The 24,097-nt window shown below is 44.1% G+C and overlaps 3 protein-coding genes and 4 non-coding genes across 9 annotated transcripts; 6 read left to right on the forward strand and 1 right to left on the reverse strand.

The window, feature by feature from the left end:
* Positions 1–896: 896 nt before the first annotated feature.
* Positions 897–6,332, forward strand: LCTL (lactase like). 3 transcript variants are annotated; one of them, XM_066328025.1, is made up of 9 exons: positions 897–986; positions 1,474–1,569; positions 2,218–2,272; positions 2,354–2,515; positions 3,054–3,328; positions 3,636–3,762; positions 4,193–4,392; positions 4,901–4,964; positions 6,089–6,332. In XM_066328025.1, the coding sequence occupies exons 1-9, from the start codon at positions 897–899 to the stop codon at positions 6,202–6,204; spliced, it is 1,185 nt and encodes a 394-aa protein (XP_066184122.1). In that variant the 3' UTR covers positions 6,205–6,332. The 3 variants fall into 3 exon arrangements, with proteins under 3 accessions (XP_066184122.1, XP_066184123.1, XP_066184124.1); XM_066328026.1 differs by lacking the exons at positions 4,193–4,392; positions 4,901–4,964; XM_066328027.1 differs by lacking the exons at positions 1,474–1,569; positions 4,193–4,392; positions 4,901–4,964.
* Positions 6,333–7,547: 1,215 nt separating this feature from the next.
* ZWILCH (zwilch kinetochore protein) lies at positions 7,548–16,787 on the reverse strand. The gene is made up of 18 exons (XM_066328197.1): positions 16,653–16,787; positions 16,314–16,365; positions 15,762–15,857; positions 15,536–15,654; positions 14,873–15,069; positions 14,298–14,377; positions 13,264–13,419; positions 12,988–13,059; positions 12,600–12,693; positions 12,176–12,231; positions 11,259–11,361; positions 10,647–10,726; positions 10,311–10,467; positions 9,702–9,730; positions 9,209–9,345; positions 8,851–8,946; positions 8,644–8,762; positions 7,548–7,987 (listed from the first exon to the last, which is right to left on the reverse strand). The coding sequence occupies exons 1-18, from the start codon at positions 16,706–16,708 to the stop codon at positions 7,896–7,898; spliced, it is 1,791 nt and encodes a 596-aa protein (XP_066184294.1). The 5' UTR covers positions 16,709–16,787; the 3' UTR covers positions 7,548–7,895.
* Positions 16,788–16,940: 153 nt separating this feature from the next.
* On the forward strand, positions 16,941–23,399 carry RPL4 (ribosomal protein L4). The gene is made up of 10 exons (XM_066328198.1): positions 16,941–17,091; positions 18,638–18,809; positions 20,576–20,682; positions 21,012–21,150; positions 21,486–21,610; positions 21,853–21,982; positions 22,414–22,570; positions 22,708–22,791; positions 22,954–23,074; positions 23,149–23,399. Exons 1-10 carry the CDS (start codon positions 17,089–17,091, stop codon positions 23,314–23,316), a joined length of 1,206 nt encoding a protein of 401 aa, XP_066184295.1. The 5' UTR covers positions 16,941–17,088; the 3' UTR covers positions 23,317–23,399.
* LOC136367265 (small nucleolar RNA SNORD16) lies at positions 18,462–18,562 on the forward strand. Its single transcript, XR_010744663.1, has one exon. It is a non-coding gene; the product is annotated as a small nucleolar RNA SNORD16 (small nucleolar RNA).
* LOC136367262 (small nucleolar RNA SNORD18) lies at positions 20,420–20,490 on the forward strand. The gene has a single exon (XR_010744661.1). It is a non-coding gene; the product is annotated as a small nucleolar RNA SNORD18 (small nucleolar RNA).
* Positions 20,848–20,947, forward strand: LOC136367263 (small nucleolar RNA SNORD16). The gene has a single exon (XR_010744662.1). It is a non-coding gene; the product is annotated as a small nucleolar RNA SNORD16 (small nucleolar RNA).
* On the forward strand, positions 22,025–22,096 carry LOC136367261 (small nucleolar RNA SNORD18). The gene has a single exon (XR_010744660.1). It is a non-coding gene; the product is annotated as a small nucleolar RNA SNORD18 (small nucleolar RNA).
* Positions 23,400–24,097: the final 698 nt, after the last annotated feature.

Here is a 24,097-nt window from a genome sequence, read left to right on the forward strand (position 1 = left end):
AAGACCAGAAAATAACAGGTGGAATCCTCTTTTGTGCAAACCTTCCACAGATTTTCCACATTCAGAATTATTTAAGACTGATGAGGAACTGAGGTTACACTGCTCAGCCTCAGGATGTGTTAATTGGCTTTTCTTCTCACAGGATGACATTCAGTTACTGAAGGAGCTGAAGGTGAATCACTACCTCTTGTCTATCTCATGGCCAAGGATTATGCCCACGGGCATCAAAGGTGAGCACAATTTCCCTACGTTCTTCCCAATATTCTTATCCATGAGGAATTTTACTCCTGAGTAACCCACAGTTGTTCAACATTCCTGTTAAACAGATTTCTGTTTGTCTGCATTTAACCATTCCAGAACTCCCAACACTGCAATGGAAAATCCCTTGGTTAAATTTTTTTTTTAGATTTCTGTTCTTCCAGTTATTTGGGAATCAGTGCAGGTAATTCCTTGTCTGTGTTTTTCATCAGCTGAGCAACTGAATGAGAAGGGAATACAGTTCTACAATGACACAATTAACAGTCTTCTGGAAAACAACATCACCCCTATTGTGAGCCTCTACCACTGGGACCTGCCACAGGTCAGGCAATATTTAAATTAGTGAAACACCTCAAATAAAGCCTTCTGGTAGAAATCATTTCCTAAAGTTAAGAACTAAAAGTACTTAAATTTGAGGAGCTTGCATGGTTTTGAGAACTTGTAAATATTTCCTATTCATTTGCATTTTATGTACATTGAAGTTTTGAAAAAATCTCTTTCTGAGATAGAAATAGAAACAGAATTAAATAGAAGTCTTCTTTAAGCAGCAGCTGACCTTCAAGTACAATCATTGAATCTTGAAATTCTTATTTCCAAAGGTTCTCCAAGAAAAGTATGGTGGCTGGCAGAATATCAGCATGATTAATTATTTTAATGATTATGCAAATCTGTGTTTTGAGAAGTTTGGCGACCGTGTGAAACACTGGATTACGTTCAGCAATCCTTGGGTAAGTCATCAATGCTTTCCCCCCAAACACTCCCACTGCTGGTTCTGTTCCCAAAATTCTGTGGAAGTGACAGTAGAGGAGAGTAGGGGGAAAAAATGGAGAGGGAAGGGGAAGGATTTAAACCATCAATCTTTGGGGCTAAAAATCTCGGTGGGCAGAGGGCAGAGTTTCAAGGGCAGAGTTTTAAGGCATGAAATTCCAGGAAAACGTTGAAAACTCCTCAGCTGGAGAGACACCAGGAATGGAAAGGCAGCTGTTATTTACCCTTCCCTGCCCCTCAGCTCACCCTCCTCACCAACACTCTGCTCCCAACAAGCCACAGCTCGGTACCAAGCAGGCAGAGGGGCAGGAAATGGGAGCCAAGGAAGGGAAAAGGGGATTGGAGAGGGAGGAGAGCACGGGATGCAGAGCATGGAGCACATCCCCTGGCTCTGGAGGCCAGAGAAGGGCTGACTGTGTGCCCAGGACTGACTGTGTGTGTTTGCAGGCAGTGGCTGAACAGGGCTATGAAACAGGAGAACACGCGCCAGGACTGAAGCTCGGCGGCTGTGGCGCCTACAAGGCTGCTCATCACATCATTAAAGTAAAAAACCTCCTGAATTTGTGCTTGAAATTATGTGTCCATTAAGGATTTTTATCAGATTTCACTCTTTAAACAGAAATATAGTTTGACAGCCATGTAATTTTTAAGTAGGACACTTAAATTATCATCTGGCTTTAAACCTCCAGTGCATAATCCAAGGCACTACCAATGTTCATTTAACACCTGCAACAATTTGAATTTTCCTTCTATTATAAATGTCTCTTATAGTTTGTTTCAAGCTGATTGAAAAAGAAAACATCCAGGTTAGTTCAGAAAGAAGCAGAAACATCCCGGACTGTTGAAACGAACCTGAATGTTTCAAGTGACTTCAAGAAGTCTCTGGTAAAAATTAACTGTCATTTGTCTGAATAAATTAGGGAAAGACATCCAAAAATCAGAGCCTTGGGACAGAACCCTGTCCTGAGGGCTGGGTGGCAGCTCCATGTGGACATCCTGGAAATTAGGGAAGGAATCTTGCATAAAGGCTTTTGTGATGTCTCACATGAAATGAAAGTCTCTGTAATAAACACAAAAGAAATTCTGTGATATTTTTGGCCAGACCTCAGTGCAAGAAGTGCTCACCAGCGTTCCATGGCGTAAGAGATGAAAATGTGCACATGATTTATTCTATCTTTACTTTGTTTTTAGACTCACGCCAAGGTTTGGCACTCCTACAACAACACCTGGCGCAGGGAGCAGAGAGGTAATCAGGATTCATTCTCTGATTGTGCTGCTGTCTCTGTTAAGGGCTTAAAGAACTGCAGAATTGTGCCTTTGTTTTAAGGGATGGTTGGAATTTCCCTAACGAGTGGCTGGGGGGAGCCTGTTGATCCACACAGCCAAACAGACAGAGATGCTGCTGAAAGGTACATCCAGTTCCACCTGGGATGGTTTGCAAACCCCATTTACAGAGGGGACTACCCAGAGGTTATGAAGAATTACGTAGGTAAGTGCCGCTAATTCTGACTTGAATAGATCCACACTTCCAGCACATTGCAAGGGAATAACTCCTGGTCAATGTGTGCTTTAGTCAAGTGAGGGCACAGGTGAGACACAGCAAAGCAACCAAAGGGCCCTGGGCTGGACACAGCTCCTAAAGCAGGCACCAGGACACCTTAAATCACTGTTTCTCCATGTATTGTACCAAACTTAATCCTCCAAACCGAAAGATACTCTTAAAAATCCTATTAAGCTCAGGTGTCCTCGACATTAACACCAAATCCAGGGAAACCATATTTGGCCCCAGAACAGTTCCCAGGGAAGCTCTGGCTGCCCCTGGAAGTGTCCAGGGCCAGGTTGGACATTGGGGCTTGGAGCACCTTGGGATAGTGGAGGGTGTCCCTGCACATGGCAGTGATGATTTTAAAGGTCCCTTCCAACCCAAACCATCCAGGATTTTATGATTTTATGATTTATTGTTGGTGAGACAAAGAAAACCAATTTCCATGCTCCTCAGCAGATGTTTCCTATAATTATTTTGCTAGGCAGGAAGAGTGCCCAGCAGGGCCTGGGGACATCAAGATTACCAACCTTCTCAGTGCAAGAGAAAACCTACATTAAAGGCACCTCGGATTTCCTGGGAATTGGTCATTTTACCACTCGTTATGTCCTGCAGAAGAACTTTCCCTTCCTCCAAGTGTCCAGTTACCACACTGACCATGACCTGGCTGAACTGGTGGACCCCAACTGGCCAGCTCCAGGCCCCAAGTGGCTCTACTCTGTGCCCTGGGGGTTCAGAAGGTTACTCAACTTCATTAAGGTGAGCAGAGCAGATCTTTAATGATAAAGGAAGCAAACAAACTGCCTGGTTTAGATTTAGATTTTCAATAGTTTCACCCATTGGTCTTGTCTTTGTGGGAATTTTGTCAAAAAACGCTCCTTAATTTCAGCTCAGAAAACTACAGAATTCAGTCATTTTAAAGTAAACCCCACAGTTAAATTCCTACTACACATTTTTGTACTTAGGTAAGCAAATGTAGAAAATTGCTTTTAATGCACTTTGCTAATTCACATATTCTGTCAAAAAATGATTTTATGTGAACCAATGTCAACATTTTTGTTTGCAGACCCAGTATGGGAACCCCCTGATTTATGTGACAGAGAATGGAGTGTCTGAAACAATGCAGTGCCCTCAGCTGTGTGATGAGTGGAGGATCCAGTACCTGAAGGGATACATCAACGAGATACTCAAAGGTCACTAAAAACAGCCTTAAAGGATTTGACTTTTGGAGTGTTCTCACCTTCTGCCTAGTTTTTACTTTGTCATTTCCAACACAGAGAAATACCAATTCACAAGTCAAAACGGACAGCAAACCAGACTCATAAATTTTCACCAGAATGACAACCTAAGCAACCATATTAATACTAATAAGGGCAATAACCTATCTGAGATTTTATACTGCAATAAATAATCAGTTTCCACTTTCACAAAGGAGAAATTGCTATGCCCATAGAGCTCTAGTTTAAGCTACAGACAACAATTTCAAAGAATCTAAATTCAATTAATTTATATTTAATTTTTCTGTCCTCCTCTCCACCTCTTCCTGCTATAAACCAAACATTTACAGAACCATATTTTAAGGACAAACCCCACCTTTATCAGTGATTTGTGGTCTATTTCCAGCTCTAAACGATGGTGTAAATGTCAAAGGTTACACTGCCTGGTCACTGCTGGATAAATTTGAGTGGAACAAAGGCTTCTCCGAAAGATTTGGGCTTTACCACATTGACTTCAAAAACAAGAACAAACCACGGTACCCAAAGGCATCTGTTGACTACTATAAGAAGATTATCAGTGCAAATGGATTCCCAAATCCAAGAGAGGTGATGTCAGCTGCTAATTTTGATCTTTTTTTTTTCCTTTTTCTTTTTTCTTTTTGATTTCTGTGCAAATATCACATTGAATTTCGGGAAACAACTTGTATGAATATGGTGCAGAAGGGACACCTTGGTTCTGTGAATTAGGGATCTGAAAGTGGGAACAGCCTCAACTGCTGTTTCTAAAGCATTCCACAAACTCCAACTGGACTTACTGATGCAGTCAAAAATTCTCTACCACAAGTTATTTAGCAGTGCAGTCAGATTTCTAGGCAGAAAATTCCACATATTTACCACCCTTACTGGAAAATAACCTGGAATGTGGTACGTGCCGTTAAAAACTTAATTCAACCATTAACTCGGAGAAACCCACTGAAATAAACCCCACAAAGAACCTTTCAGAAAATCATGTGTTGGTAGAATCAAATGGTTCCAAATCAATTGTAGGGACAGGGAGGGAGCTGTGGGAGTGAGGAGGATGCTGCAGGCTCACAGAACTGTCCCCCTTTCCCAGGTGGAAAACTGGCAGCGGAAGGCCATGGACACCTGCTCAGCCACACACCAACACCTTGCTGCAGGTAATGATGCCTCTGGTTTGGTCTGTAAAGGCAGATTCTGTAAAGTTCAGGTATTAAATTGCTCTCTGAATACTGCTAAAAGTATTTTCTTCCCCAAAGTACTACAAGCCTCTAAAGAAAAATGTCTTTATTTACTGTCTCCAACTTAAAACCACTGTAGCTAAATGGATCAGCTGTGGATGTTACTGAAATACAGGAACTGGAAGAGCTACTGCTTAAAATTGAGGTTGTGGACGACAACATTCTCCTTAAAATAAATCTGCTGAATGCTTTTTCAAACACAAACCAAACCCAGACAAATCAAGACAACCACACAGACAGAAAACTTCTAAATGTTTGACTTTTACATGAAGCGGAACTATAAAAATAAATAAAAGGGCAAAGGAGTGGCCTAAGTTCAAGTTTGGGCTCTGATACTTTTGGTAACAAAGAAACCCAACACAACTGATCCAGAACAGCAAAAAAACCCTCCTGGTGTAATTCAGGACCTTTCAGAAGTCCTGATGTAGGATTTTTTTTTAAGAAAGATCAAATAACTCCTATAGATTCTTACAAGAAGATGAGCTAAATTCTACATGGTAGGAAACATCCCAGCACTCAGCCCAAGTTAATCCTGTCCAGCCTCCACTTCCAAGTCATGTTCAATGTGAATAAATTTGGTTTAACTTAATTCTTCCAGGCTTCTCTGTGAAAAAAAGTTCCACAAAATAAAACCCATTTAATTTTTTTAACAGATACAGAACAATCATAAAAAGGGCAAAGCTTCCCAAGGATTTCTCTTTGACAATTTCCTTTCACCTCGGGGTGAGGGGAATAAAAATCAAAAAACCAGTAAAATATTGTTAATGCCCTGCAGCAAATTCAGAGCAAGGACAATTTTTGCAGCCCTTTGAGCACTGACATGTCTTCAGAAATTTAACTTAAAAAGAAAAAGAGAGGGAAAACCGTCCTGGATTTGCTCCAGCTTTGGCAGACTTAGGAAATTCTGTTTGCTTTGTTTGCTGTTTATGCCAATGTCAACAGTTTTATGTTCAAAAAAAGATCTTTATGTTACCTCTCAGTGAGGTATTACTGTACTCCAGAGGATTAAATCTCTCACGTATTCCTCATTTCTCAAATTTTAGATTCCCTGATTACTCACATGGAAATGGTGACAGAGATTGTTCTTCCTACAGTTTTCACACTCTGCATTCTCATCAGTATTGTCCTCCTCATACTCTACCTTCGAAACCACAGCTAAAACTGCTGTTTGCACACACCTTCATTTGCCAAAAGGACTAAGCTGTAACTGTTTTATTTGAGTGGTTAAAATTTACCACAGATGCCTCTTTTTATACCCCTGTAATGAAATGTTATTTACCAATCCACCTGGAGCTTTTAGAATTGTTCAATTCAATTCCCAAAACATCTTTTTGTTTTTGCCAAAATACAAAATACATTCTCTTTCCACTGATTCTAAGTAGTAGGTTTTACAATCCTTGTAATTTTGGAAACTGTTACACGTTTTGTTCACCAGAAAAATAGTTGAGAATAAAGTGATTCAAATCTTGCCACTATAAAGTTCAAGTGATTAAAAGCTGCTTGCAAACCTTTCAGTCTGTTCATCAACAGCATTTTGATTACCATGTAATTGCTGTTTGTAGAAAGACAGACACATGATTTTAAAATACAAAAGGACTTAAATATTCCAAGAGCACTGCTTAAATATGAACTTGTTAAATATGAACTTATTCATGTCTAAAAGTTAGGATAATTTGCTATTTAGGTGTGCAGAAGAGTTGTTTGAAGTGAGTAATCCAAGGTGACAACTTCCGAATCAGAGTTAAACCACATCTCTGCAGTTTGGTTTACAGGAACCAGACTTATCTTGTACAACTTTATAATATATTACACACAAAAATGTGGATTTTAAGTAATCCAAGTACTTCCAAAATTAATAGTCCACCTTAATTTCCCTTCTAAAGCAAGCAGGAACAAGTACTATAAAAACTTGGTTCCACAAATCAGCTGGCTTGAAATACAACTTCCTGTGCTCGAAACCAGAAGTTATCAAAATTTGTATTCATAATCATCTATAATTTATAGTTTTTAAAGTCATGGATATTGGGGGTTTTCCTTTCTCTTACTTACCCATTGTTAAGTTTTTAATGCAAAATATTTCTGTCTCAGATTATTTAGTCAGGATGTACAAAATGATGGAATTGTTTAAATCAGACCATCAAAATGTTTCCTCACTGATTAATCAGCATAACACATTCAGCTGCCAACGTATTTAAATTATTAATGTCCAGCCAATTCTACTGGTTTTGTTTCTCAAAAAATTATGCAAAACATACCAGACAATACTGTTAAAATAACTCACTTCACATTGAAGGAATAAAATAATTTGAAGAGGAGAGAGAAGTATTTCCAAGAATACTCCAAAATATAAATGCAGGGACAAAGAAACCCAAACTGGCTGAAGACCCCAAGGCCCTGGATGAAGAACTTTCCAAATCCTTCAGGATGATGAAGGAGCACTTGATCCCAGGAGAACATGACAATATTGCTGGGTTTGATGGTTAAGAAAATTCACACTCTGAACAGTGTCTGATTGCATTTATAATGATCAAAAAATAAAATACGAAACCCCAAAGTGCACAATTTTGTTGAATGCCTGTACATATATGAAAAAAAATCCACCATATTTACAGAATATTTATACTGTACAGTCATAATTGCACTGCATTTTTAACAAAGGAGGTGTCTACAGGTGAACTGTGGCAGTGGAGGTCCCACTTAGGTGTAATAAAGCAAATAAATCAGTGAAGGTGAACTGTTTGAAGCCCAGAGTGTTTCTAAAGGTTCTGTTGGGACAGAAAACACTGAATTTTTCACTGAATTTTTCCCCTTTCTGTACCTTTCCAGTCCTGCCTGCTCAGTAACATCAACTTAAGTGAAGTGCACCTGACTGCACTGAGTCATGGTAATAAAATACAGCCTTTCTTCACTGCTGTCATTTACTGTGGAGTCCAAAAGGAAACCTGCAAGGACAAAGGGAAAAGATGGGATTAGCCACTCTTGTCAGAAGGTAGAGATCAGTCCATGGAGCAGCTTCCAGAACTGTTTTCAAAGTGCAGTTTTACTGAAGCACTTCATGACAAAAAATCAATGATGACAGGAAAGATTTACCAAATCCTCACATCAAACCTCATCCCAAAAAGGCAAATCATTTCTGTACCAGTCTCTCTGCTTATTCTTCCCCCTCCTGATGCTTTTCCACTTGTCCTACATTTGTTTGCAGCAAAGCAGATGTTCTCCCCTTTGCACCTTGTCTGACTTGAGACCAGCATTAACAACAGGGAAATTTCTCTTCAAAACTCTTCTCAGATTCATTGGCAAACATTTTAGAAATAAAGTGCAAGATTTTTGGGTATCAACCACCTCATATTTGGAATTATTCTGTCATTTTAGCTCTAAAAACATAACTCAGCCAAGTTGAGAAGGCAAAAAGTCATCACTTTCTGAATAGCCTTAACTCTGTAAATACCACCTCACTCTTTTAATAGAAGGCAAAACATCATTTTGCTTTTGTGGAAAAAGTAAATATAAAGCTCAGACCCACTGAACTGAGGATAAAAACTGAATTTGTTTCAAGTTTGTGCTTTGATTATTTCATTTCAGCACCAACATTCCCCACCTGAATTGTTTGATGTCCCATGTTCAACTGGAGCATTGGTGCTGATCTGCCACGTTGTTTTCACCTCCTTCTGTCCACGGCCACTGCTTATCTCCACCTTCCAGACCTCAGGGTTATCACTGAGAGAATAATCAAAAAACGTCAAAATTGGGGCAGGTCTTCAGTCATATCTGAGTTTTATGCTGCAAATGCTGAGGTTTCTCTTACTTTTGATAGAATTTCTTCACAAGAGCTGGTCTGATGGGCAGCTGAAACACATGCTTCTCATTCAGAGGGTTCTCCTCGTAATATTTCATGCAAATCCTACAAGAGACAGCAGGTTACTTTCTTTAAAGAAATGCTTGTACAACAGAGCATAAACCTTGTGCAAAATTAACTGTACTCTCACATTTTATTATTTCCTTTAGCTTTCAGTTTTAGAACCAAAGCAAAATTTGGCAGGAAGATCCACCTGATCCTTCTGCAGTCTCACTATCACCAACATTAAGGTGTTTCTTTAAAACAGTCAAACCAACTCTATTTGTGACTGTCATTTAAAGAGCAAAGATACAAATGGAATACTTACTGTGTCAGAGGGAAGAGGTTCTCATAACCAAACTGCAGTAAGCCTGTACAGCTGACCATTATTTCCACCACGTGGTGAAGCTTTTGAACACGGTGCACTTGCTCCTGGAGATCCACTGATGTGGAAATGAAATAATCCTGGAAGAGCAAAGAGATTCTGCTCTTACCTGAGCACTCCATTGCTCCAGACACACAACACACCCTCAGGAAATGAAATCATCTTCCTGCTTCTTTGGAGGAGCCAAGATTTTTAGAGTGGCCCAGCAGACTCAGAACAAAGCCCCATCAAAGTGTGACAAAAGTTCACTGCCTTGACAGTGACCCAGATCAGATATCAGGGAATTATCTGGGAATAAGGAAACAAAACAGTGACATTCCTGCAGTGGGCTGTTCCAGCCTCGTGATCTGCAGTTCAGTTTCTCAGTTTTTAAGATTTGCATCCCACCATCAGCTAAGCATGCTCTGCTTTATAAAATAAAAATAAAGCGTCTCACCAAGTAGTTTACTGTTCCAAGTTCCTGGCCTGTAAAAGGAACAGCAGGAAAAAAATAATTAAAATTTAATACACGGTATCAGATGAAATACAAGCAACATTCAGGTGATCAAACAGGAGATTCTACTGAAGCACAAAGTCAGCAGGAGTGTGATGTTATTTATTGACCAGATCATTCATTCCAAGCAAGAAAACCCCTCTGAAGTGGTAAGGTCAAGGCAGGATTTATTTATCACCTAGGTTGCACAATGAAGAAACCCACCATGTACTTGGAGACATTCACCCTCCTCAGGACATAGAAGTTTACAGAAGTAGTGAAAATAAAAAAGCAAATAAACAAAGAATGAAAACAGGATGACAGATGCCAGAAAGAAATGAAGGGGTAACAACAACAGTAAAACACAAAGCTATGCTTCTTTCAAAACAAGTAAGTTTTTAAAATTTTGAAATTTAAAAGCTGGAAAGTTCCATTATTAAGGAAGCTGGAAACTTCACTTCAGCAGATGGGAAGGAAGAGAGATGGAGGTTACCCAAAACGTTCATTATTTCCTGCATGGAACACCTTTTCTCTTCAATTCCTCATGCTGTTGTTACCAAGTGTCAGACTCACCTACAAAAAACCAGACATAATCCTTCTTCAACTTCTCCAAGCCAATCTCCAGGAGCATCTGAATGGGAGTGATGCCACTGAGGGAGACATCCTCCATCTCTCCATGGTAGGACTGTTGGATCAGCTGACTTAAGAAGCTGCTACTTCCTTGATGGATCTAAAAATAAACCAGTTTTTTTAGTGATGTAACTGTGCATGAAACGTCCTCAATATTGTTCAGGAGTTCAATACACAATTTAAATACAACACCAATGAGGGGCAGTGAAAGGACAAGAACTGTATTTTACTTGAAACTCTCCCAAATTTTACCATCTCTGGTGAAATACAAATACATACCCGTGGCTGTATCTCACCACGTTTCAGGGATTTTATGACCAGTGTGAAACAGTCTACTAACTCCTGATAGGAGCTGACACCTGGAAAGAAAACCACAATATTTTAATTATCAATCCAGGCTCTTTCTCTGGTTGGCATGAACAAAACCCCTCAATTAAAGAATGAGAGCTAAAATTACAGATTGCACAGCTTTTTGGCAGCTTTGTCATACGATGACTTTAAGGAAGGCTACTCTAAAAAAAACCCAGTGATCAACAGAGATCACTGAACTCTACATACACTGAAAAATATCCTTCAGATCTAGAGAAAAAGGAACTATAAAGTTTTCAGTTTTAGAGAAGATGGGTTTTAGCTTTAGAGCAACAACCAATGGTTTAGTATCTTTTGCAGTCAAGTCAAATGAAATCATCTCCTGCTAGATGCTGGTCTGCCATTGGAAGGTTGTAAGAAAATACATCATCCTACATCCCTAAAATGGGCTCTTTTAGGAAGAGCTGATACCAATTTTCTGAAGAATCATGAGCCCTTAAAACTCAGAAATGGGCAGGAATTTCCTTGCAAAAGCAAAACTGTCCAGCAGGTAGAGAAGGAAACGGGGCACACCACACTTACTTTTCATTTTGCACCATAATTGCTCAGTAAAGTCCAGGTCTCCTCGCTCACCAAAGATTGATTTTATGCAACTGTCCACAGCAGCTGTGTCACATTTGATTTTCTGCAAGAATTTATTGGTCTTCAATGAAAAATGGTGCCTGAGAGTCAAAAAGCTTCCACATCTGAATTTCTTCAGAGATCAAAACTGGCCGCAGCACTGATTTTTCCCACCACTGATTATTACACAGTAATTTGGAAGTATATTTTTATTTAAAAGTGAGTCTAATTCTTTTCAGAATTATCCCACTGGATAACTGCCAGCCTTGGAAACACAAGGCAGTGTCAGAGAGACTTTAGATCTCAGCCAGGGATTGTCTGTGCATCCAGCAGTGCCCTGGGAGGCCAAAATCCAGACACACGAATTCTCAGAACAGAGAACTTCCCTGTAATCCTGACACAGACTAGTTCTGTTGACACAGAAATCAATATATTCTTAGATTATCAACAAAATGCTGCTTCTCCCTTAATGAAAACAGAGCCAAACCTTTCCTCACAGGCTGAGAGGGGAAAAAAAAATCTTAATATAACCAAAGACATTTTTTATCATTTGAATTTGCCTGTTGCTTTACAATATCATAAACCTGTAGATAAAGAGGACACGTATTCAGCTGATACAATTAAATTGGCCCCAAGTCACTAAATCAGGCAAGAAAAGCAAATTAATGCTAGAATGCAATGGCACAAAGGTCATAATTCCTGGGAGAAATCAGACCAACTCCTATTTTTACACAGCAGAGACAGAAAGCAAGAGATCCATAATCCTTTACAGCACTATTTACACATATAAACAGTATAGAAGATTTAGCCAAATCTGGAATAACTGCAGTTAAAAGGGAAGCAAAATGACAAAGCAGCTGTTAGGACATTGCACACACCTCTGTTTCATTCTTGTTTCCAAATACACAATCTCCATCCAGCTCCTTCTTTAAATCTAGTAGAGTTAAAAAAATAAGTTCCACCACTATGGAAAGTGTCATCAAACAATTATTAATCCCCAGGCACATCATAACTAACAAATACATTGAATAATAGAATTGACTCATTTAAAAATGGTTTTACTGGGTAAGGATATAATCTGAAAAGACTTTTTAAAAATGTCTTTTATTATTTATTACTTTCATCCGTGATATTAGGACAAAGAAAAATTACATGTATTAGCCTATTTAACTATTCTGTGCAGAGGATCCAGCACAGAAATGAATATTTCTAGTTCTAATGCATTAGAAGCTGTCTGTGGAATTCCCTTTTACTCCCGTGAGGTGCCACAACCCTCCCTCCCCATGGACAAGCAGCAATTACCAGTCAGAAATTCCTGGACCAGTTTAAGAGTTGATTCAGACTCTGATGGCTCAGGCCACTCAGTTACACCCATCTTCAGACCTTCAGCCAAAGCCTAAAGGCAGCAGAAAATCATACCAAAAATCAGTTCTTGGGAGCCCTGCACGTGTCATCTCTCACAGATAACTTCACTGAGAATCACAAATCTCTGCACAGCTAACCAGGAGTTACAAAATTTCAGAATTCTCTGGTTATTTGCCCTCTTTATAGTCAAGATTTCTAAAAGAGAACTCAAAGTTGCAGTTAAATAAACACTTGGAAGTTCTCTTTGAAACATGTGATGCAGTTTGCAATAAAGCAAATTATTAGCACATAAAGTGTGAAATTGGAATTTCTCCCCTGCACTCACCAGGACGAACTGCAGCTCTCGGTACAGGTGGAACACAGGACTTCTGGGGTCTCCTGGCTCCAGGACAATATTCTGAAAGTTCCACAAGTTTACTTCAGTTTCAAACTTTAGAAATCAAATATCCTAAAATTTTTATCAGTGAGAAGCATTTTATCAGCGCAATTTACAATTCAGCTGATGAACAGGTTTTGCTTTTGTCTGCTACCCTTTACACTCCTCATGATGTGAACTGTGCCAAGAGCTTGGGCTGGTTTTGCTTTGTCCATCCTGACTTACCAGGGTGGCAGCAGTGGTCAGTGGGGGAGTCTCCAGGATCTTTTCCACCCCATTCCATGTGATATCCACACTGATGCTGCTCCCACACTCTGCAGTGGTGTCCTCCATGGCAGCAGCTGCAATCAGCTGATAGACAGCAAACCCTCTCGTTGTCACCTGAAGCGAAAAGATTCCAACAAATGAAAACAACAAATCTACCACGGGCAAAGGAATTTTAAAAGCATTTCACAAGCACGCAGAAAAGGGTTAATACTCATTAGAAATGCATATACAAAGTTGGCTTTTTGCAAATATTAGAATGAATACTGTTGTATAATTGTACTGTATTATGTTTTATTAATAGAGTTTAGAAAAGTGATGACTGTATTTTCTGCTTGTGACACAGTGTAAATAGTAAAAATACTAGGGTTTTTTTTCTTCTCTGTAACATCTAAACTGACCAAACCAGAAGGTATGGGGGAAGGGTTGTCACCTTGTAACCCTGCATAAAAAACTGCTAACTTTCTGGGGTTTTTTATCAAAATGAAAACAACCAAAAGTCTCAAGAAAAAGATTTGTAAGATCCACGTTACTAGACAGAGTGGAGCCACCCACAAATAAATCTAACAGATAAGATGACTGGGGATACTTGAAACAGACAGAAACACAGAAATAATGCATTAATATCCACTGAATATGTAAAACAGCATAAATTGTAAATTTGCATAAATTGTAAAACACCATAATTGAAAGAGAAGGGTGTGCTTTCTGGTGAGGCACCCCAGTTGGAACTTTTTGCCTTTCTGTTTCCTAATTATCTATTTTTAATTTTTATTAAACTTGTAAATTTTCCTAAGAGAGTGGAAAAGCTTGTTTTTCACAATACCAGACAAATGCATGATAATCATGACCTGAAATCAGGCTGTTATATTACAGAATCATACTAAGGTGAGTTTCCATGGAGGATCTAAAAGGCCTCCCCAAACCAGCATTATAAATCCCAAAATAAAGTTTTTAAACTTCAATGGAAGCCATGACAGAGTGTAAAAACCTACAACAGATGAACGATGTCTTATTTTATGTTCCTTTTTGAGCTCTTCCAGGTTTGCAAAACGGGTTTTATCAGCTGTAGGACCTAGGAAAGAAAAAAAAATCAGAATCAAAAACCCCCATTTGACACAATTCAAATTTGGTACTTCAAATTCATTCCCAAATATTCCCTTTGTGAAGCAGGATTTGTGCTGTCCTATAGAAAGCAGGAATTCTCCTTGCATTCCCCCTATTGACTAGAAGAGCTGATATGAACATACACAAACATTTAGAATGAATCAGAGGCTGTGCAAGAAGCTGAAAGGCAGCAGTTTAAATTTCCTGTTGTTGCACCTGAGTTGAGGCAGGCCTGCACAGCTACAGCTGCATCATTCAGATTAAAAAGCCATTTCCCTCACACAGTATTGGTTAAAAACATCTTTTCTCTCATTTAAATCCTTTTATTTTTCCTTTAAAACCAGGAATATAGATCATTTCCAAGCCAGCATCACACCAAGAACAAAGACAGCACTGTGACATCAGCATCCCCACATCTTTTAGCCTTCCTCTCTTTAATTTCTGTGCAGCATGATCCCCTTACCATCACATGAAACCAGGTAAATATTGAGCTCTGTGACTTTGTTCCCAGCCCTGAGAGGCTCAGCTCCAATCCAGCAGGTGTGCTGAGGGTCAGAGCCATCACACCTGGCCCACAGGGGAGGAAGCACCACCAGGTCACTTGTCCCCAGGCAGGACACGTTTGGGTTTTGCAGCATTGTGTACAAGGAAATCAGCTGCCTGGAAACAGGAACGGGGAGAAGGGAAGATGTCAGATTCCAAAAGTATAATTGAACATTACATTTTAAGCTCATTAAAAGAATAAGAACCAGGTTTTGGTACCATGCATTGGGATTTTAATAGCAACAAAGATGCAAATCAGATTTTAACAGGAGCTTTACCAAAAAAATAAGCATTGAAGTTTCAGTGAGCTTTTTTGGCTCATCTGCACCCAGTGAATGCCATTACCCCAACAGCTCAGCTCCCAAGTGCTTTTCCAATAGCTGGATTTTAGCTACATTTTAAAACACTTTTAGCCATTAAAAGCAGGGAGACCCTTTTGCAGGATGGAAAACAGTCACAATTCCTCATATACTAATGACAAACTTCATTTAGGGGATTGAAAATACCAGTTCTGAATATCAGAAAAAGATAAAATTACAAAAGAAAACTCCCTCAAAAGGAGAGGCAAAGCTTTCACACTTACTTTGCTCTTCCAACAGAAAGAGCCAGGGCTCCAGGACTCTCTTTTGGCAAAACCTCAGAGGCACAAACAGCATCATCTGTTCTTGATTCCTCCATGGAATTACTTACTTCACTGTGAGTCTTGAAGAGAAACGTGCATGTAAGTCAAAAACTGCAAAGTGTGTGAAAAAAATCTGATGGGAATTCAAAAGTCTGGATTGCATTGAACATCTACCATGCACACTTACAGCTTTCTGCAAAATATACACTGCACTGCTTCCATTCCAGAAGTTTTCAACAGGACTTTTGCAACTGCCACCAACCAACGAGATCTCTACGTCAGTCTGGAAAAAAAAAATCAAAGCTTTTTAATGCACTGTGTAGAGACACTACATTTCAGCATTTATTTTTTTTAATGCTAGGAATTGCAAAATTAAATAACTCCACAGGCTGTTTTCCAATCCTTTTGACTCCATTTGTGACCCACCAGCAGGGACCTGAAGGGAGCCTACAGGAAAGATGGAGAGAGACCCTTTAAGAGCACGGAGTGACAGCACAAGGTGGAATGGCTCCACACCGAGTAGGTTTAGATTGGAAATTAGAAGAAATCCTCCATGTGAGAGTGGGGAGGCCCTGGCACATTTTCCCAGAGAAGCTGTGGCTGCCCCTGGATCCCTGGAAGTGGCCAAGGACAGGGTTTGGAGCACTTGGGACAGTGGAAGGTGTCCCTGCCCATGGTTGGGGGTGAGATGGGATGATCTTCAAGTTCCCTTCCAACCCAAACCAGTCTATGATTTTACCTCGTAGAGATAGGGATGTTCGGGGATACTGTCCTTTCCATCTTCAAGTAACCTGAAAGAAAAGAAAACGTTGAGATACACGACCTTTCCCCTCAGCATTCCTCATTAAACACGTACATTAAACGCTTCAAGGCTACAACCGGAGCCTCAGCAGCCTCCCCACAAGCGGGGCCAAATCTCCTTCAGCAGAGCAACGACCCTCACCGGAGCAAGAACCCGGACAGCCCCGGGAACAACCTCGATCCTCACCGGAGCAAGAACCCGGACAGCCCCGGGAACAGCCCCGATCCTCACCGGAGCAGGAGCCCGCTCAGCCCCGGGAACAGCCCCGATCCTCACCGGAGCAGGAGCCCGCTCAGGGCGCTGACAGCCTGACGCCGCCGCTCCGCCGCCATCGGCGCCGCCACAATCGAACCTCCCGCCCGCCGGCGCTACGCGATCTCCGTGAGGGGAGGGTGACGCTGTGAGGGGCGTCACGCTGGATCCCTCCGCCGGAACAGAGTCCCTTGCTTTAGCGGGGATCTGAGCGGGACAGAGGCCCCCGAAGGGCTCGGGATGACCGCGGCGGGGCCGAAAGCATTTTTCTGGGGACTGAGACCGCGGCTGGAGCTCAGTCAGAAGCTTGGACTGGGGTCGGAGGTTGGCCGGCCGGCGCGGAAGAAGCGGTGGTCATATCGCGGAGGGACATCGACGTAGTGACGGGGGTGTGACCAGTCCTTCCTTTTCCGGTCGGGGCGCGGCGCGGGCGGGCGGCCGCACGAGCAGCTCCGCCGCCATGGTGAGAGCAGCGCCGGGCCCGGCCCGGGGCAGCGAGGGGCCGGGGGAGAGCGGGGCGGGCAGCGGGGCCGGCCCGGGGGAGCCGTGTTTATCGGGCAGGGCCGAGCCACGGGCAGCTCGGGGGCCGCGCCGGCGGCGTGGGGCGCGCGGCCGCCATTTTGGGCCCGTCAGCGCTCGGCGGCCGCGTGGAGCCACCGAGCGGCGCCGGGCCGGGCTGGGGAGGCCGCGGGTGGGAGCGCGGCGTGGTTTGCTGAGTCCTCCTTTCCGTGGGCATGGAATACGGTGGGGTTGGTCCCCATCGCCAGCTGGCAGTGCTTTCTAGTTTCCTCGTGAATGTATCTAAAGTGAAATAGGCCTCATGGGAGCGTTTTCGCTTATTTAGAGTGGGAGGAACGGCTGATGTATATCCTTTTTTTTTTTTTTTTTTTTTTTTTTTTTTTTTTTTTTTTTTTTTTTTTGCAAAACAAGCTTTAAGAGGCCTTGATCTAGAATCAGCTTGCGATTAAGCAACTTTTCTTTCCAGAAAGAGCTCAGATTGTGGCCTGATGCCTTCGCCCTGATGGAGTTTGTTGCTTGTGTTGGGGTCTCTGGGTTAACAGCGAGGGCCAGAGCGTTGCTCAGGACTAATGTCACATGCAGAGATGGCCCTTCCTTTGCTGTTAGCTGCTTAGTTTGCAGTTCTAGAGTATTTTAATACATCTGAAATGAACTGCAGCTGGGAAGGGGAAGGAAGATGCTTTGCCTGTACTGTTACCACGAGATAATTTAACAGCCAATACAATACAATGCTAAAACATTGCTTTTAAAGGATGCTGTTCGTCCTCTGGCTATTTTTGGGTATCCTTTCAGCCTTTTGACAGGCAGCTGGTGCTGAGAGCAGCTTAATTTTTCTCTGCACGAATTTTAAAGCACCGGAGGCTGTTCAGTGGGGTCCAGACTTCCCTCTGACACTGATGAGCTGTAATCATTGTAGTAGAGAAGTTGGTTACAGCATTTCTTAATTTAAATTACAAGTATTTAGCTAATGCAGGTGGGTTTTTTTTGATAGTAGATGGGAAGTAGTTTTGAAGGGGTTTATTGAGAGAGCCTGGAGGCTGAATTGTGGAAATGCTTTGGAAACTCAGGTGTAGGGAGGGTCCAGACCCCCTTCTGACACTGTTTGATGAGCTGCAATCATTGCAATAGAGAAGTTGGATACAACATCTCCTAATTTAAATTACAAGTGTTTACTTAACACTTGGGTGGGGTTTTTTTAATAGTGGATGGGAAGCTGTTTTGAAGGGGTTTACTGTAGAGCCCGGAGGCTGAAGTGTAGAAATACCTTGGGAATTCAGTTTTCTGGACTGTGGAGCACAACTGGGAGCGAATTATTGCCGTGATGATGTAATTTGCGTCTTATCCAGTGCTCAGCGACAGTTGCCTGCTGTCAGCGTGCTGGCACTGCCGAGCTGACGACTCCTTCGTTCTGAGCAATACCCAGAGGAGCTCAAAACACCGGGAATTCCTTTCCCTCGTGCTAAAAGAAGCTCTGTGCTCTCCCTCCCCAGGCTTGCGCTCGGCCGCTGATCTCCGTGTACTCCGAGAAGGGCGAGGCCTCGGGCAAGAACGTGACGCTGCCCGCCGTCTTCAAGGCGCCCATCCGGCCCGACGTGGTCAACTTCGTGCACACCAACCTGCGCAAGAACAACCGGCAGCCCTACGCCGTCAGCGAGCTCGCAGGTACGGCACGGCTCACCTGGGCAGGGGCTGGGAGGAGCAGAGTGCTCTGTGGTTAGGCAGCACCAGAAACCCGCGCTGGACCGACAGATTTCAGGAGGAGAGAGAAGGCAGTTTGTTGTATTTCTCTGGGGGATGGTTTTTCCCCAGGACCACTGAAGCTTGTACCCATGTAGTTTTACCCTTCTTTCCTTTCTTGACTTAATTGGCTGAGGTCCAGCCATCCCCCCTGGGCAGAAACCTTGATAAGGGCCTGTCCTCCCTTTTTCTTCTTCTTGCCCTCTGGCTCTCCAAGGCTCCAGCCCTCTTTCCCTCCTTCTGGACCTCCCTTGCCCTCTGGGCCTCCTGCCCTCATTTCCCCTCCTGGAATAAACGTCTTGCATCAACCCTGGGGGTAAGAGCCTCTTTTGGATCTTTTGCCCTATCCCTGAAATATTCCCCCAAAGCCTCCCAAGGAACTGAGCCAGCCCCGGGGGGCTGCAGGGGATTCGTTTCAGAAGTTTTGTTTTGGGATCTCGACTGATGTAGGCTTTGGAATTTGATTAGGGATTGGGGGATGAGGTTGACACCTCGCTGACTCCACTGGTCAACCTGGAAGTCCCATCAGTTTGTCCTCCCCCCTGGAAAGGAATGTATTATTCACCAGACATCGCTCTGTGTTTATATTACAAAGCTCCAGCAGAAAATGCAGAAACCTCAGGAGGTTGAAAAATCAAGGTGACAGTGGTCCTGGCTGGGGCTCTGTGCAGGAGGCAAGGCCAGTTGTTAACAGGCTGCTTTTAAAGGCAGTGTTTTTATTCGTGGGCCTGAGAGAATTTTAGCCTGCTTAGCAGCTGCTAACTGCTTAACATTGTCCCCAAGGAAAAATTTCTAAAGAAAGCTTTTCCTCAAAACAATCTTGGTAAACAACTCTCCTTTCTCAAAACAATCTTTGTCCAGCTAGTTTCTCTAGTTTAACCAATAGCATTAGAAAGGTGTTGTTTCTTTTCACCAATCATGTTAAGTCACTATCAGAACACCTTATTAAAAGGTAGTAAGAGTTAAACAAAAAAAAATAAGCCACCTTTTTTTATACTTTAGCTTTCTGAATTATTTAGAGTCTTGGATGTCCAGCAGCAACATTGTTATTCTGAGGAGCATCAAGGTGGTGTTTTGGGGTTCTCTGTTGCTGGAAGTATCACAGTGCCAAGGTCCTCAGGTGGAATCCTGTTTTTTTGCAGGAGAAACATAAAATGGCTGAAAGTGTTGCAGGTGAAAATCTCTGCTGCACATTGACCTCGTGAGACTTCCCTGAGGCATTCACCAAAGAAAAATTCCTGCAAATGGGCACTTGTTAGATTGGCTTCTGTTGTTGGTGCAGATAACTTCTGCTTCCCAAGGAGTCTGTGCTAGGAACATGCCTTTGTAATCTTATTTCTAAATTTCACATAAACATGCCTTTTTAACCTTGTTTCTAAGTCTCACACAAACTTTTTAACTTGCTAAATATAGCAGTGCCAAGTCAGACCTCCAGACTGAGGATCAAGCTTAAAATAAGTGTCTTAAAGATCTTAAATCAGAATCAAGTACATTAATAGACTGAGATGAAGTTTTCCTCATACAGATTTGTTGTGCTGAAATGATGAAAATCCACTTCCTTGGTCTGTGTTTCTGAAACACATGATTGTGTGGAAATTCTGATTGATGCCCTGAGTTCAGCATCCCTCAGACTGTGGGAGCATGGCCGTGGTGTCACTCTGAATGACTCTCTCTCTCTCTGTCTGTTGCAGGTCACCAGACCAGTGCTGAATCATGGGGTACTGGGAGAGCTGTCGCTCGAATCCCTCGGGTCCGGGGTGGTGGCACTCACCGCTCTGGCCAGGGTGCCTTTGGCAATGTATCCTTCCACGGCTCTGCTGCCTCTGGGGGCACAGAACTCAGCCAGCAGAACAGGTTTTAATGATCTAAACTTGAGCTGGAATCTTTTTCTGGAGGTAATGGCTGCAGCTCAGCCTTGATCTGACGTGATTCCCAGTCTGGAACCACATGACTCTTTCTGTCTTGCCATGATGTCGTAATTTGCGCCTTACCCTGTGCCCAGGGACAGTTGCCTGCTGTCAGAGTCCTGGCACAGGTGGTTGACGACCCTTTAATGCTGAGCAAGCGATAGAGAGTCACTTTGGGGTAAGAAAATTGTAAAAAGTTGTCCTTAACTGCAGCTCCCAGATGTGTCGTGGCGGCCGCATGTTCGCCCCGACCAAGACCTGGCGGCGCTGGCACCGCAGAGTGAACATCATGCAGAAGCGTTATGCCATCTGCTCTGCTCTGGCTGCCTCTGCCCTCCCAGCTCTGGTCATGTCTAAAGGTGAGAATGCTGCCTCTGGAGTTGGTTGTCTGAGCGCCAGTGTTGGATGCCACCAGCGTGGTGATTAAATGGAGTGTGGTAGTGCAGTTTGATTTGTTAGTGGAGGCAAAGATGCACTCTACACTCAGGTACACAAAGTCCTGTGTGAGACAGACCTGTAAGACAGCACTGGAACTTCACTGCTCTGGTTACTGTGCCTGATTTCATTTCTTGTATTTCTGCCATGAATTTAATTTATCATGTATCATTTATGAATATACAAAGCAGGAACCTTGAGAAATTGGTCCAGCCAAAGTCAGTGAGCAACACTGAGTGTCCTCTGAAATCCTCTGTAGGTCACCGCATTGAGGAGATTCCAGAACTTCCTCTGGTTGTTGAGGACAAGGTTGAGGGCTACAAGAAAACCAAGGAAGCTGTTCTCCTCCTGAAGAAGCTTAAAGCTTGGAATGACATCAAAAAGGTGAGCTGGGAAAGTGTGATCTGAAGGGTAAAAAAAACAGGTGATCCAGTTCTGCAGTGATTAGAGCAGGAATTCCAAACAGTTCTGTATGTTGATTCTGGAGAATGATGAACTTCTTCACGGTCCGTGTTGCCGATGTGCAATGATGATGGTGAAGTTCTGACTGCAGCAGTGTGTGGGGCCTGGCTGCTGGGCTCTGGGCTGGTGGGATAGTTGGGATGTTCAATTCCTGCTTTTCCCAGGTTTACGCCTCCCAGCGCATGCGGGCCGGGAAAGGCAAGATGAGGAATCGCCGCCGCATCCAGCGCAGGGGACCCTGCATCATCTACAACGAGGACAACGGCATCATCAGAGCCTTCAGGAATATCCCAGGTAACTGCCCTGGGGCACACCCACTCCTCTGCTGGACACTGCCTGGAATGATGAGATTCCACTTCATTGGTCCGTGTTTCTGAAACACCGTGATTGTGTGGAAGTTCTGACTTGCTGCAGTAGTTGATATGTTTTTTTATAAAAGCCTGTTGGAGTGATGTTTAGGGTGTTTGTGACAAATGTTGCAGCTGTTCCCAACCCTGAAGTGCGTTTAGGGTACAGATGAGGCTGCTGAGTTTGCCACTAGAAAAAGACTATGATGAATATTAATAATTTGAAAATTCAATAGGTTTTCATACAGAGGCATGTACAGCTCCAGTGTCAAAGCCAAAAACTCCCAGTCACTTTCTGCATCCTGCCTATTGCATAGCCTCCCATTCCTGGGTTTGAGTTACAAACTCAAGGGATTGCTTTGCCTGCTTTTCCTGCAGGGATCACTCTGCTGAACGTGAACAAGCTGAACCTGCTGCGCCTGGCTCCTGGGGGCCACGTGGGGCGTTTCTGCATCTGGACTGAGAGCGCCTTCCGCAAGCTGGACGATCTCTACGGCACCTGGCGCAAGGCTGCCACGCTCAAGAGCGACTACAAGTGAGTGCAGGCAGGCTGGGAGACCAGCCCCCCTCTTCCCAGGGAAAGGGATACTGGGACTTGCTCCTGAATGCCTGGTTATGGAGTGTTAGCCGTGGTTTTGTCACCCGCTCACGCTCTGATCGTTGGTTTCGCAGCCTGCCAATGCACAAGATGACCAATACAGATATTGGAAGAATCATGAGAAGCCAGGAAATCCAGAAGGCCCTGCGTGCTCCAAAGTAAGTGATTAATGATAAAACGCTTTGCAGGGAGGTTTCAGGCTCAGATTTCTTAATTCCTGGGTAAACACAAGGAATTGCAGCTGTCCAGATTTCAAGGATAATTGAGCAGAAGTGGCATTGCAAAATACGCTGATGATACACCATGGCTGTGCTTTTCAGGAAGAAGATTCAGCGCAGGGTCCTGAAGAAGAACCCACTGAAGAACCTGAGAATCATGATCAAGTTGAACCCATACGCCAAAACCATGCGGCGCAACACCATCCTGCGGCACGCCCAGAACGTGAGTGGGGCTGCCAGGGCTGGGGCTCCTGCTTCAGGTGTTGTCCTGATCCATCTTCTCTCTCTCTGTTGCAGCACAAACTCAAGGAAGAGAAGAAAGCCAAGGCCCGGGCCAAGCTGGCAGCTGCCAAGGCCCAGGCTGAGCCTGCTGCACCCACGGCAGAGCCTGCTGCCAAGAAGGCCAAGACAGCCAAGACCCCCAAGGCAGCCAAGCCCGCTGCAAAGGGCAAGGCTGAGGCGTAACTGGGGCCGTGCTGCCCCGGGGTGTCCGCGGCTGCTGTGCCCAGGGCGTGTCCCTAATAAACGCTGTTGTTGGTACAGAGAAAGCCAGCTCCGGGTGTGCGTGTCTGAGTGGGCATTCAAACAAACTTCCGGGAAGAGAGGGAGAGGAGGGAGGTGTGGCTGAGCCCACGGGAGCCGGGGTCGGGAGCAGAGATCGTGAGGCTGCTGTGGCCAGAAGGGGCGGTGGCCAGGAGCTGCTGCAAGTGCTGTGACCTGCGCTGGCCGTGGGTGCAGTGGCCGGGAGCAGATGTGGTGACCAATGGTGGCCGTGGGTGTGTGGCCAGGAGCAGCAGCAGGTGCTATGACCTCTGGTGACCAGTGGTGGCCAGGAGCAGGTGCTGTGGCCTGCCGTGACCATGGGTGCAGTGGCCGTGGGTGCTGTGGCCAGGAGCAGCTGCAGTGGCCGGCCGTGGGCGCGGTGGCCAGGAGCAGGTGCAGTGCCCGGCCCTGGCCGTGGGCGCGGTGGCCAGGAGCAGCTGCAGTGGCCGGCCGTGGGTGCGGTGGCCAGGAGCAGGTGCGGTGGCCAGGAGCAGCTGCAGCCGCCGGCCGTGGCCGTGGGTGCTGTGGCCGGCCGTGGCCGTGGGTGCTGTGGCCAGCCGTGGCCGTGGGTGCGGTGGCCGTGGGCGCGGTGGCCAGGAGCAGCTGCAGTGCCCGGCCCTGGCCGTGGGTGCCGTGGCCAGGAGCAGGTGCTGTGACCGGCGGTGGCCAGGAGCAGCTGCAGCGGCTGGCCGTGGGTGCAGTG

This window comes from Sylvia atricapilla, chromosome 13 (genome assembly GCF_009819655.1).
Source record: "Sylvia atricapilla isolate bSylAtr1 chromosome 13, bSylAtr1.pri, whole genome shotgun sequence".
Classification (NCBI taxonomy): domain Eukaryota; kingdom Metazoa; phylum Chordata; class Aves; order Passeriformes; family Sylviidae; genus Sylvia; species Sylvia atricapilla.